Raw genomic sequence first — 14,577 nt, 5'->3', positions numbered from 1 at the left:
GTGATGTGTGGTCCAGCCTGGCCCGATTTTATTGCAATGTTATTTCAAGCATCGGTGATCACTGGAGGCCCAGCCTGCAGCCAGTCTTGTATATTCGACTCCTAATCTGCTCGAGACATCTCGCCCTCTTCACCAGTCTTTTCATGTGACGTTGATGTGTATTAGATAAATTTTCCTTCCTTCTATCGCTATAAACCTTAGAAGTGCCACAAAGAAAACAAATGTGTGCTACACGCACGAGAATGCAAAAAACGTGAAGAAAACGTCTTGAAATGTTTTAGAACAATATATTTAATTCCATTAAATAAAACACAATAGTTTATTTTTGGGATGTTGAAAAGCGAAAAAAAATCCTTACCAATTATACACAGAGCAAAAACCAAGTTCATTTCGCAGAAACAGTTTTGTATTATTACCCAGGGTTGCTAATCTAGATCTATATTCACAAAGACATTTAATAATACATTTATAATATCACACGCGACTTGGTGCGTTTAGTATGTACATTCCCTTGAACGCAAGCAAGACATGATTCCTGTACGTTTTCCACATGCGGTGTTAAACTGAATTCTTATAAATGCCTAAGAGTTAGAGCTTTCGCCTCTACAAATTGGAGATGATATTAAGATATATGTACTATATCCTATATAGAACCGTTCAGTCAATTACTGTCCAAAAGATGAAACGTCAAAATAAATGAGCTTTTTATTTTTTAAATATTCTGGTCTCCTAAACTCTTCACTGGCTTCTGTGCACTTGCTAGTGTAGAGAATTAATCTTAGGCTATTAGAAATGGCACGTTCGCCTTCCATTTCCCGCCTGGCATTCCATCACAGGATTGGACGCGTTTCAGTGGTTTATTCTTCTAGTGCCTTTGAAACAAAAAGTGTAGTCTCTCGTTCCTGTGATTCGGGATTGTAAATTCTACAATCGTCTCTTACACCGGTCTATCCACTGCGTACTGACAAGCGCTGAGATTGGAGGCTGGATTCTGCACGCTGGCGTATCCAAAACTCGAGTGCTGCTTAGCTTTCAGTCTCAGACTGGCAAGACTGGAGTTACAGGTGTCCCGGTAAACATACGGAGGTGTCGGTGGGGCGTAAGGGCACGTTGGCGTGGGAACCCCCGAATTTAGAGAGGGGTTGCTGAGGTTATTCAAGTTATTGAGGCTGTTTAAACTTGATCCGGGTACGCCGGTGACCGCAGACGGAACCATACTGGAGGACATGCTCATTGAAGAGATGGAGTTAGGAGGGGAGAACATGGCCTGAGACGACAGCGGATTGACGTTCATGGAATTGAAAAAGGGGAAGCTTTTGGTTGACAGAGAGGCCGACGTGAGCCCCTTTGCAGCCCAGTTGTTGTACGTGTAGCTGGAATACATGTCATCGTAGGGCTGCATAAGTCCGTTGAACTGAGGGCCAAAACCGTTTTTACACAGCTCGGCCTGTTGGTTCCTCTCCCTTTTTCTCCATTTTGCCCGTCGATTCTTGAACCACACCTGCAACAAATGTAGAAAATAGTTTAGTTTCATAATCCGACTCCTTTAAACAATGTGTAAAATGAAAGTGGAGATTCAGAAGTTTTCAGAATGAGCCACTGTTCGGTTTGTTTTTGGTAGATAGCTAAATGATATGGGTGGTGGTGGTGTTAAACGTAGTTGGGTTCCCTAACTATCAGTCACCCGGAATCTTGTCTGATCCCGGGAATCCCAATACACATCCAGTCTTAAGCGGTCAGTGGGCCGCCCGACCATGGCCCGACGCTTCGAATGTGTATTCTCCCACACTAACCTTAAGTATACAACACAAGAATGACATTAAAAAAAGACAAGCTTTACACCTCTTTAAACGAGATTAGGACGTCATTAGTCATCATTAGGACGTCACATATGGTGATTGCAAACAATTTGTCTCACCCATAATTAGCCTTTATCCAAACAGTGGAAGGTTTATATTTAAACGATTAGTTTAAGTCATATTTAGCATGTAACCTAAATTAACATCATTACAATTTAGCTAGTAGGCTTAATAGCATGTAGTGGCTGCATAATAGTTAATTGTTTTTTATTTTATTTTAAGTAGGCCTATATTGTAAGCTTGTGTATACACAAAATTTATTAGCTACTTTTTTTATTTAGAAGCCTATTTAAAACAACAACAACAAAAAATTATTATATATATATATATATATATATATATATATATATATATATATATATATATATATATATATATATAATAAAAAATAAAATAAAATGAGCTTTATCACATAATATTTCAATGTTATTTGATTTCTAAAACTTACTCTGACTCGGGCCTCTGTTAAATTAGTCCAGACAGCGATCTCCTCTCTGGTGGACATGTCCGGATAGCGATTCCGCTGAAAAGTGGCCTCCAGTTCCTGGAGCTGTTGGCTAGTAAAATGCGTTCGTTGCCGCCTCTGTCTCTTCTTTTTCGATGGGTCATCAGTCGAATCTTCGTTTTTACTCTGCCCCTTCTCTTTCTCTGCAATGCAAAGTAATACAGTATTTTAAAATAAATATGTAATCCAAGAGGAACAATTTTTAAGCTTGAGGCTCAGTTTTGACACATTAGAGAAGTGTCATTTGTGAGGGACATAAATCTAATTCCATTGAATTTAAAATATTTGACATAATAGTAGCTAACACGTAGGTTCCCTGGCAACAACTAAACGATTTGGTTTAATTTAATTAATGATATTCCTGAACTAAAAATCCAAGTAAAAAAATTCTAAAATCAATATTTAGAAAATATTTTAACCACAATGAACGCAAACATGTCTTTTTCATCATACGAATAAAAAAGGAGAATTGGGGTTAGGGAGTGTTTGCATTATATTCCATACAAAGCGCAATGCCACATATTGTAAACATTTGTGAGAAGCCCACATTTTCACACACATTCTAAGTAAATAAAGCCCTGTCAAAGGGCATGACTTATGTAGCCTACTTCAACAGTCCTATGAATAAGCTAACTGCCAGTTTCATGTCTCGATATATTTGCATGCCTCACACTGCACCTATTCTGTTTTCAAATTGAGGGAGAAGTTTAAACGGTTTGGTAACTGACAACAAACCCGAAAACACTCCAGTTAAATATTTCTTCAGAGGATCAGGGCTTACCTACGGACTCTGGACTGGAGGTGTCAGAAACCGTGTGTACCTCCAGCCTGTGTTTCGAGTCCACAGACCGCTGGAGCGGTTGCAGACTAGAGGTCATCGTAAGCGGTGTGTGTTTACTCCCGGCAACGTGGTGATGGTGGTCCAAACTCAACGGATCCTTCATAGAGGTCATGAATAACACAATCGTTTCGCGGAGGGTTCGCAAGCAGATATAACTTCCTCAGCGAAGGTCACAAATATTAAAAATAAAGAAAGAAATAATGTGTCCAGTAGTGAAGTATTGGCAAGCGTTGTCAGTGCTCTTTTCTCACTTAAACCACTCGATATACTCCTCAAACGGCTTTTATCGTAATAAAAATAAACCCAGTGCTGAAGAGAGTTAAAGTTTTTTTTTTTCGTTTCAAATGGGTAAAAGATATCTCGGTTTCAGTCGAGAGCTACAAGGAGAGCCAGAGTGACAGGGACAGGTATGTGATATCATATCCATCCACTTGCATACACACACACACACACACACTCCTGCACATCACAGCGCTCGCTCTTCATTTCAGCTGTCTCTCTATCTGTCCAACCGAGCTTCTCTATGCGTCCTGACGTCACACAGACTCCGCCCACAATCTGACGGAACATTAGAGCCTATACATGACAGATTTTATGGCCAACCGACCATAAAACGACCTTAAGAAATGAGAAAATGCACCCCTTCTTCCAACTTCTTCTCAAAAAGCATGTAAATAAAGAGAGCCTGGGCATTCACCAATCGCTTTCGAGAAAGCAAAATGTGTTAAAGAAATTTCTCATAGCACACCTGCCAATGGTTCAACTTTTTCTCAGCAGGTATTATCAAAACAGCTTTTTAATTAACATTTTAACTCCAACACAGATTTCTGTCAACGCATAAATAATCAATAATCTCAGCAATTGGCAGAACCAAGTAGGCCCACAAACGTGTTATGGCGCAACCTGCTCATTTCTGAATGAAAGTTCCGCTTTAGTCACGATGATTTTTCGCGACAATGAGTTGACAGGGTAGGCCTATCACACACCGCGTTACAAATTTATTAAGCTCAGTTCTAGACTGTTATATAGATAATGGTATTAGGCTATATTATGAATAATAACCGTAAGTTTAAAGCATAAATAGAAAAAAAAATCTGAAAATTATTTCTTCCTGACTTTATTTCTGCTTACATTGGTTGTCCAATTTGATCTCGGGACTGAAAGCACTTTGGTGAGTTACATTTGTGCGCCTTGGGCCCGTGATTATTTCGCGGGAGAAAGCTCCCACTTTGCTTTTCAGAGTAGCCTAGCTATTTGATCTGATTAGGCCTATCAGACGCTCATTTGTTTAAGAATTTTAAACTGGCATCTTTAATGACTTTAAGCCTTGTTGTCTCAAATTCCTTCAAAATAGCCTACTGCAATAATTTACATGCGTAATAACCACATTGTTTTATTAAAAAAGAAACCCATTTATTTATTAGCCCTAATTAACTTTAATTTATTTATACATTTCCCGAACTGCATTTCTTAGTTCTATCACAGGGAGAAAAAACAACAACTTAAGATTTGTGCAACAAAATGAGCTACTGAACTCTCTCACTTTATATATATTTTTTGCTTCCCGGCCTGTCCTAAAAAAAATTATAATTCACCTGAAATGTCAAGCATACTAAGTAGGGGGAAAACACGGAGAAAAGAGAAAAGACAGTCTGGTGCTTATGAAAATGTCCCGACCATCTCCTTCTCTGACCTCTCTTGATTCAGCTCACGCTCTTGGTACTGGATATTAAATTATGGCATAATATATGGTCTTGGAACCGGCAAATCTTGTATGTACAGGTCTTTTTGTATGAGAATGTGACCTCGAGACACAGCACATTATTAAAGATCATGTTTCGGTTTGTTTTCTCACACTTGCCATTCAGTTTTATTATATTCGTCTTGAATTTGTAATATATATGAATTAATATAAAATATACAAACAACATTAATGTCTTGATTATTCTGGACCTCAGAATATGTTTATACGCACAGAAATATTAATTGTGTGCATCAAAATTCCATGGACAAAAGTAGCATAACTCTATTCTTGTTAAAGGCACTGATAGATGTGGACTAAATTATTGCTCTGTATTTATTCTGGACCCCCAAAATGCTTCAGAACGCTCTCACAGCCTGCTGTGGATTATTGGCCATGGCGCGCCACAGAGCCATTAATTACCAAATCAGTCAATATAAGGGAGACGACAAAGCCTTTTCCATAGGATTAAGATGACAGATAGATTCTTCCATTAGTATATTCCTCCTCACGAGGAGGCTTTCATTACACATTTACTTTTCCCCCGAGTCTATCCAACAAGTTCTGCATATATTACTGCGGAGGAGACGAGGTTGTCGGTAATCAAGTCGCTCCAGTGTCTTTTCCCCTTACATTGCTGTTTGCATTTTATGCTTACTTTTTTTGTTTTCTCTCTTATCCGCTATAGCTCTATCGGTTCTAGTCCAAATGACAATGGCAAATGTGTTATAATGACAAACGGATTAATGCGGCTAAATAAGTGTTGTGATTTTTTCTGAGTTTGCTTTAATTAGCTTAATGAAGATGCCAGATGACCTGGAGAACGGCCACGCATTAAGTACCATCCTTCCAGTGTACAGTTTTTCCCTTATAGTCTTAATTTAGACGTTTTACGTTTCTGTTTTAATCGTCCTTGTGCACTAAATTATAGAAATAGAAAATGGATATATATTTGCGCGTAATCTGCCTTCTACAGTCTATCGTTCTAAATTGTAATTCAAATTAGGCAATAGGACTATCTCATGTTTATTATCTTAATGTCCACGGTTTTTTTTTTCATTGAGGACGCACGTGATCACCTAAACACAAATAGGCTATATTTCATCACTAGGCATTTTGAAGAATCGGATCAGTATTTTGTTTGAACAAATTCAAGATATTGTAGAGATCATAAACATTTCAAATCACACAGACTTTGGCTTTAAAACTCTAAAGTCATCTAAATAAGCTGCTAAACCTTACCAAAGACGTTCTCACTTATCCATGTATGATCGCGTCCTACCACCAGATGTCCATCTATGACTATAAACATCTAATGGTACCGCTTTCCTTATAGTCAGTCAAATGTCAAACACCAAAAGGTAGTTTACACTCACCTTACTTTTACATAGACCAGTTTTTCTAGCTGAGGTTGCTATTTTATATAGGCCAGACAATGTTGAGGTGTTTGATTAAACAAGCCAAGAATATTAATGAATCCAGATCTTCTCTGGAGATTTAACAAGGAGGGTGGCTTGTCATTCACCAAGATCTTCTTACCTAATTGAGCACACGTTGATGCAAGTTTGCGGCAGTGGGAGTCCATCTGTTAGATTAACGCTGAGCACCTGTGAAAAAAATCAGAAAGGTTTATTTTATATTTAATTAAAATGTTCATGTTATGTCAGGAATCGTCATATGTGTAGGCCAACTTCTGTTTGAGAATATTTAGTTGGGCGTTTTTTCACATGGCCGGCTGGGCCATTCAATGATGATATGCTATATTTCAAATCCATTCATATATTGGATAGCTCCTGTTTGTAATGGGACGTGCACATTCCCCATAATTTGTTTTGAAATCCCTTAGCTCTTGCTCTAGTCCCTCCTAATTAAGACTCGTGTCTCCAAACACACATGAAAACAATGCACGAAGAGGAGAAACCATGCGTCGCGTGTGTGTCAGTGAGAGAAAGAGCAGTTTGAGCGCTGGAAGTTGAGTGATTCCGCGGTAAAATAAGGGGATTAGTATCTAATTGAGATGTCTGTCGGTTGGATATTACAAAATTCATTATCGCAGCTCTATACTAACCCGATATGAAGTAACACAGATGGGCCTTTATTAGCCCAGGCTTCAGCTGTTTGCTTATGATAATTTCAGTCGGAAATTTGCATGCAATCCTGCTGTTAACCGTTTTCCATCTCCATTTTTTTCCTCTCGCCGAATGCAACGTTTTGCTTCAGCCCTCCCCTTATATCACCTGCCTCGCATCTGTGCCTTTAGTCCAAGGCATGGAAATTAAATTTGTGTGCGTTCCTTTGTATATGTGCGCTGCGTAATATGCCATTCGTGTGAGGGCCAAAGTAAATAATCCTATTACTATTTTGAGATGCTAGTATAAAGTTACAAAATTATTCTAAATAATTGTCTAATTATGTATCACACAAAGTAGGCTGTGAAATGGCCAATTATTCTGAGCGTCTTCATGGCATCCGTTTCGTTTTTATTTAGACTAGGCTACTTATTTCGTTAACTTTATGAACGGATTGACTGAACTGCATTTATTTATTTATTTGTAGATTTGTAGTTTTTTGTTGTTGTTGTTGTTGTTTTACGCTATATTTATGTTATAATATATTACTGTAGGCCTACTTGAAATGTAGGGTAAACAATAACCACAGCAGACCATAATATTACTACTGATAATAAAAAAAGTATTCTTTGCTAATTTTGATTCAATAATTATTTTGGGAAAATCGTTTCTTTAAAAAAAAAAGGTAATAGCCTATTGTTTTCACTTAATAGAGATAGCACCATGATAGTCTCAGAGTCTTGCGCGCCTATAAAGATTTATTAATAAAGTGGTTTAATATAGTTTTGCTTGTGTGAATTATTATTATTATTTATTTTTATCTAAGCTTAATTAATCTTTGTTTACTGGTGTATAAATTAAGAATTTGAAACCACTGTATTAGCGAAATGGTAGGCTAATATATTTCGATAACTGGTATTTGCTTAAAAGTATCCTTAGGTCATATATAATTCTTTAAAATGTATCTTTTAATTGACATTGTTAATTTCATCGCAGATAATTAAAAAATATAAATTTTAGGAATGTTGCAACGAGAATTTAAAAAGGATTTAAAGTATTAAGTGTAATGTTTTTTAAATTATTTGAAACTATGTATTTGGTTGTTTGCCATTTTTGAAAGCAAATTTCGTTAGCATGATATATTTGTGCTTGTGCTAACCAGTAATACACGTGTTCATGTAAATTACACGCTATAACTATAAAATTGTCCTTGTCCCGTTTGTCTCACAATGTTACCGATGTATTATAAACTGCAAAGTCAAGGCGGAACCTGCCAAAGCATCACTTATCATGTCTCTCCATCAAACTACACTAAAGCTGAAGTTCACCCGTGGCTGGCAACCCTGAGGTGGAACGAATTCCTTCACTTGCATTATCTCACATTCAAGATAGGGTGTCAAATGCACTTACCACTGGTTGGATAAAAGCGGCGCTTTGCAGCCGTGCCAGTCTTGATTTTCTTTAAAAAATATATAAATTCCACACCTCTGAACAAGTTTATCTTTGCACTTGATGTTGTCCGGGTACATAAACTGTTGCTACCAGGTCCAAAATGAGCGTAACCTCTTCTTTCCCAATGAGATCGATTAGGGATATCTCTGGGTTCTTTCAAAGAATGCGAAAACATACATAAGCTATATTACCTTCAACCCAGAGTGTCTTAAGCTACGAACTCATAAGTTGCTTTAGTAACTCATATTTTCTGCAGAGCCTCCACGACTGGAACTTTTTCCAGAAAGACGCAGAGTGGTGCATTTCCCACTCTCACGAGCTTTGACTGACAGCGCGTGGGCGTGAATGAGAGTTTGTGTGTATAGGCGCGTGCGTGTGCATGCGTGCCACGGTGGGTGTGTTTGTATGCACAACCAACATGTAGAGGGGTGAACTTTGTGATGCGAAACGGTAGGCTAAATTAGACAACAAATTAGCCATTAAAACACGTTAATACGTTAATTCGACCAGCAATTTTAACCCGACGAACGCAGATTAGTTATACTAATCAAATCAAGGTTTTTTTCTTTAACTGCAAACGGACAATTGTAAAAAAAGAAAAACCTTGTCTACGTTAATTTCTTCGTATGTTAAGCAACAGAGATACCGACTAATATAAGAAATCAGAAAAATGAAAGTTTACATGAACATGTAGGTTAAACAGTTTAATTAAAGCTTTTATTTATTTATTTTATTATTATAATATATAATTGCTATTCCATTATTGTATAGGCTATAAAATATAAATAATAATTTTATTGTTCATATCGAATTCTATTTAAAATTATGGCCACCAAAATGGAGCAGAAATGTTTATAGGCCTATTATTAAGGTATTTTGAATTATCGTATGTAGTCCATGATATATAACGATAACACAAATAGTCTTATCCAAATCTGAGAAGGTATATTTACAAATGTGATGGAAATCATTGGCTGAAAACTAATTATTTTGATTTATCAATTAATTTTTTTTTTTTTTACTGAAAATATTGCTGTAGTTTCAAATACTAGGCTAACTTCTGCTGAAAAGTGTGTGTGCTTAACGAAGTGAACAGCTGGCCTGGATGCAAATAATCTTTAAAGATCCGCGTGCATCGGACTGATTTCCATCCGCATCTCACGCGAGCGAAGCAGACCGGACACGCGCCTAATCCGTTTTTTACATTGTGGGTCATACATCCGTTAAGCAAGTAATTAATGCGCTCGGCCATGGGGGAATTCCCAAGTTTGTGCTGGAATACCCCACTCTCTCAGTCACAGCTTTAATAGGCCTGGGAGCCTAAAATGACAAGCACGTTTATCTGTAATTCTGCACGCTGACTGGTGTTATTATCTACTGCAATTACCCGATACAAATCAAATTAAAACGAGCATCTCTTTGTTGTTGCAAATAACATAGATGGTATCCAGTAGCTACATACCTCATCCTACATCCTCCGTGTGCGAAGTGTATTGAAATTGGCGCTTCAAAATACTACAGCGTTTCTTTTCCCAAACTTTTTTCTTTTTTTCTAATTGTTTAATAGCCTACAGACTAATTTATTTATCAATCACAGTCTTCGTTTACATAAATCTGCATATTTTTAGTTTCCAATTACAAATCCCCTTTGTATTATCTTCTTTATAAAACCATCTATGTTATAATTTTAAAGACATCAGAAAAACAGTGATTTTACTAATCCATAACATTATGGAAAAATGTCTTGATCAAAAATTGTTCAATCTCCGAAGAACTATAGCCAACATGCAGCCAAACTAACAGATAAGATTTTTATCTAAACCTAGGGTGCATTAAAAAAAAAACACATTGAAGATGATTCTTCTTTTTCTTTTTCTTTTTCTTTCTTTCTTTCTTTTTTTCTCAATGTCAATCACATCCGTCACATCCGAGCAGCGGTTCTGTCCTTGCAGCGTTCTTACCTTCATCTGGCTGCAGCTGGAGTCTTTGCTTTCTCACGCTGAAAAAGCCTGCAAAGGAATGCCTAAAGCAAAGAAAAAGGGGTCGCTCGAAGATTTTCATGCCTCGGGGGCCGACCGGAGGCTTCTTTTCATTTCTGCCTCTCTATCGATTCGCTGATGTCATCTTTGGCGTCGTACAAGGACACTTGAAAAAGAATATCGTATAGGACTCTGATGTGTGGGCTGAAATGGCCCCAACAAAACTCTGTTCAAAGATTTTACAACCACATAAACCTCTCCATAATAAGAAGTGATGTGTTATGTATATGCTCATTTTCAATGATAAATAAATGATGAAACGCATAGAAATATTGATATCAAGGTGAATGTAAAGGTGAAATGTAAATAAAACTGTTTTCAACTTTTGTTTTTAGGATCGGTTTACATGGTTTGTCATTTGAGAGGTCACAGTATTTTGTGTCAGTTATTGTTTATTATGCAAAATGGCTGACAGATTATTTCTCATACCCATATCAAACAATTATTTTGCTAAAATGAAAATGTCTTGGCACATTTCAGCACATTTCCTGGTACAGTGCAACAATTTGACCAGTACAATACAAAAAAAAGAGAAGGTGTGAAAGATATTTTTCTATCACAGTTTAGATCCCCATGACACTGGGTAATTGCTTCAGTATGACAAATAATTTTTGCTTTTGTTCAGTTTGGATTCATTAAGGGTGAACTGAGTTTCACAAAAGGAATCAATTAAATATAACTTAGATTGTGCATAAGAAATATTCATATGTTTCATTATGATGCTATTCATCACAAAGAAGCTCTGTTTGCTCAGCCAGCTATAGTTTAACAGAATATTGATATAACTCAGATTATAATCACAATGCTGCTTCATAGATTACATTCAATTGCTGTTGTCTTCACACAGTGTTTTTATGATACTTATACAGTTGCTTATCAAAGTAGTGCACAGAAAGCCAAAAACCATGCAACAAATCTATTTATGAACTCCTTATATGTTAGCCTATTACCAAGAAATGAAAATTTATTGTGTTTAAGTTCTTTACCATGACTACTTTTTGGTAGGAACATATCTCTGGAGGGGAGCGATAGGAAAAGTGCTTGATGAGGGAAATAAATAATCTCTATGGGGGAAAAAAAGATTTTCCATTTGCTTGGTTGATTTGTAAGATTAGCTAATATGCTCAAGAGCCCTTCATTAGCTTTATGCCTGTTTTACAGACAAGTTTTGCAATAGCTAACAAAGGTTTCAAAACTAGCATCCAGACTGTGAGAATACTCTGGAATACATACGATGCTCGCTCCAACCTTCATATATATATACAAAAAAAAAAAAAAAAAAAAAAAACACCCAAATGTTTGTCTTGGGCCGATATGCTATTAACATCACATTTATCATGGTGGCAAAAAGGTTCACTGATGTAATCCGGTTTTGAATGTTAAATGATTTAACATCTTTTAGTTCAGTGCAGTGAATAAGGCAGCATTACTTCGTTAAACTATTAACTATAAACTATATAAGCAATTTTATCACATTGTAGTGTACAAACTATATATTATGTTAACTATCCATCTATCCATCCATCTATCTATCTATCTACACACCCACACACACAAATATATATATATATATAATTAAACACACATTCATATACACACACACACACACACACACACACACATATATATATATATATATATATATAGTACAGACCAAAAGTTTGGACACACCTTCTCATTCAAAGAGTTTTCTTTATTTTCATGACTATGAAAATTGTAGAGTCACACTGAAGGCATCAAAACTATGAATTAACACATGTGGAATTATATATGGAATTATATACATAAAAAAAGTGTGAAACGACTGAAAATATGTCATATTCTAGGTTCTTCAAAGTAGCCACCTTTTGCTTTGATTACACACTCTTGGCATTCTCTTGATGAGCTTCGAGAGGTAGTCACCTGAAATGGTCTTCCAACAGTCTTGAAGGAGTTCCCCGAGAGATGCTTAGCACTTGTTGGCCCTTTTGCCTTCAGTCTGCGGTCCAGCTCACCCCTAAACCATCTCGATTGGGTTCAGGTCCGGTGACTGTGGAGGCCAGGTCATCTGGCGCAGCACCCCATCACTCTCCTTCTTGGTCAAATAGCCCTTGATGCCTTCAGTGTGACTCTACAATTTTCATAGTCATGAAAATAAAGAAAACTCTTTGAATGGAAGATGTGTCCAAACTTTTGGACACAAAAATTCCTGTGATGCAAAGCTGAATTTTCAGCATCATTACTCCAGCCTTCAGTGTCACATGTAACATCCAGTCTATCACATGATCATTTAGAAATCATTCTAATATTCTGATTTATTATGAGTGTTGGAAACAGTTCTGCTGTCTAATATATTTGACGAATAAAAGGTTAAAAAGAACTGCATTTATTAAAAAAAAAATTCAAATAATATATATTCTAATAATATATTTTCTTTACTATCACTTTTTTATCAATTTAACACATCCTTGCTGAATAAAAGTATTGATTTGATTTAAAAAAAAGAAAAAAAAAATTACTGACCCCAAATTACTGACCAGTAGTGTATATTGTTATTACAAAATATTTATATTTTAAAAACATAGCTTCTTTTTTTTTTTTTTTACTTTTTATTCATCAATTATTCATCAGTATCCTTAAAAGTATCACATGTTCTGAAAAAATATTAAGCAGCAGAACTGTTTCCAACTTTGATAATGAATCATCATATTAGAATAATTTCTAAAGGATCATGTGATAATGATCCTAAAAATTCAGCTTTGCATCACAGAAATAAATGATAATTTAAAGTATAATAAATGTAAAAACAATTATTTTAAATTGTAATAATATATCACACTATTAATTTTTTTTCTATATTTTTGATCAAATAAATGCAGGCTTGATGAGCAGAAGAAACTTCTTTCAAAAACATTAAAAATAGTAATGTTTCCAAACTTTTGGTCTGTACTGTATATATGTGTGTGTTGGATCTGAAATTATATAAAGAAAATCTAAATTTCTAAATTTTCTACAACTATATATAACAAGTTGCTTATGTATCTTTTTTTGAAATATGAATTGAAAATATAAATTTAAGCACAGTGTTAATTGCCGATGCAGGGGGACCAATAAACAGCTGGAGTGAGCGAGTGAGAGTGGTTAGCTGCGGTGATGCCCCTGGGTTGCCAGAGGGAAAATTGTCCAATAATGAAATGGAGGTAATGAGACAATGATGGACGCCAGCATCAGCAAAAGAGATCAGATGGTTACTGAACCATGGACAACAACTGTTCAGGTGCACCACAAACCTCCACTAGAGTCAGCTTAGTGTTTAATTAGTCCACTGTGACTGAGAGAGACCGACTGAGAGAGACGTAAAGTGAAAAGGAAAGGTCATATTATCAATATTGACAAAGCAAACATCTTTTGTGCCTTTACTTTGATGCTGAGAATATTTTGTTACGTTCATCCTAGTGTCTCCAGAGGTACTTTGGGACACACAAATCAGCTCAAGTTTACTATTTGGTTGTGCGTTAATCCTCGGGTGAGACATAAAAGTAAGTGTTTGTGTATGAAGGGTAGACAGTCTCTTTTTGGGGGGCTGTTTAATCCAGTCCCCATATGAAAGCATTGACATCTGTGCCTTTTTCTTCATTATGTGCCTGTTTTCTGCTGGATTAGCCCCAAATCTCCTATGAAACACATTCAGCATGCCACTTTAACTTCATCAATAATTGATGAAGAGATTGTAATCTGAAATCATCAAAGAAAGTGTGAGAGGGGGACAGTTGCTCACAGGCATTGCAGTTTTATTTTAAGTATACCTCTAAATTGACGATAGAGACAACCATAATTTTTTTGGGCTGGGTAGTTTTTGCCGATTGATAACTGCAATAGGACAGTGGAAGTGGCTGTGGATGGTGCAGTGGGTGGCAGGAGTGGGGTGTGTGTTCATATGTGTTTATGTTTGTCTGGGTGTGTATCTTGCCTGTGTGTGCTGTACTCTTTCTTATTGATTGTGTTTACTCAAGCTTCTCATTGCTACCCATTACTGGAGAGAGGGGGACATGCCCTGCCCTGATGTGAAGATAACACACACACACTCAGATG

The 14,577-nt window shown here is 36.4% G+C and overlaps 1 protein-coding gene across 2 annotated transcripts; it reads right to left on the bottom strand.

Moving 5' to 3' along the window:
• Nucleotides 1-300: 300 nt before the first annotated feature.
• Nucleotides 301-8,796, bottom strand: LOC132113692 (pituitary homeobox 2-like). 2 transcript variants are annotated; one of them, XM_059521612.1, is made up of 4 exons: nucleotides 8,426-8,796; nucleotides 6,486-6,553; nucleotides 2,308-2,507; nucleotides 301-1,501 (listed from the first exon to the last, which is right to left on the bottom strand). In XM_059521612.1, the coding sequence occupies exons 2-4, from the start codon at nucleotides 6,529-6,531 to the stop codon at nucleotides 938-940; spliced, it is 810 nt and encodes a 269-aa protein (XP_059377595.1). In that variant the 5' UTR covers nucleotides 6,532-6,553; nucleotides 8,426-8,796; the 3' UTR covers nucleotides 301-937. The 2 variants fall into 2 exon arrangements, with proteins under 2 accessions (XP_059377595.1, XP_059377594.1); XM_059521611.1 differs by lacking the exons at nucleotides 6,486-6,553; nucleotides 8,426-8,796 and adding an exon at nucleotides 3,146-3,807.
• Between the last annotated feature and the right edge of the window lie 5,781 nt (nucleotides 8,797-14,577).

Source organism: Carassius carassius, chromosome 33 (assembly GCF_963082965.1).
Source record: "Carassius carassius chromosome 33, fCarCar2.1, whole genome shotgun sequence".
NCBI lineage: Eukaryota > Metazoa > Chordata > Actinopteri > Cypriniformes > Cyprinidae > Carassius > Carassius carassius.
This window is presented reverse-complemented; position numbering and strand designations above follow the sequence as displayed.

Coding starts and splice junctions, on each gene's coding strand:
- LOC132113692 (XM_059521611.1), bottom strand. CDS start 3,317: ATGACCTCTATGAAGGATCCGTTGAGTTTGGACCACCATCACCACGTT. Junction 2,508..3,145: donor CTCCAGTCCAGAGTCCGTAG/GTAAGCCCTGAT, acceptor TTTGCATTGCAG/AGAAAGAGAAGGGGCAGAGT. Junction 1,502..2,307: donor TAACAGAGGCCCGAGTCAGA/GTAAGTTTTAGA, acceptor CATTTGTTGCAG/GTGTGGTTCAAGAATCGACG.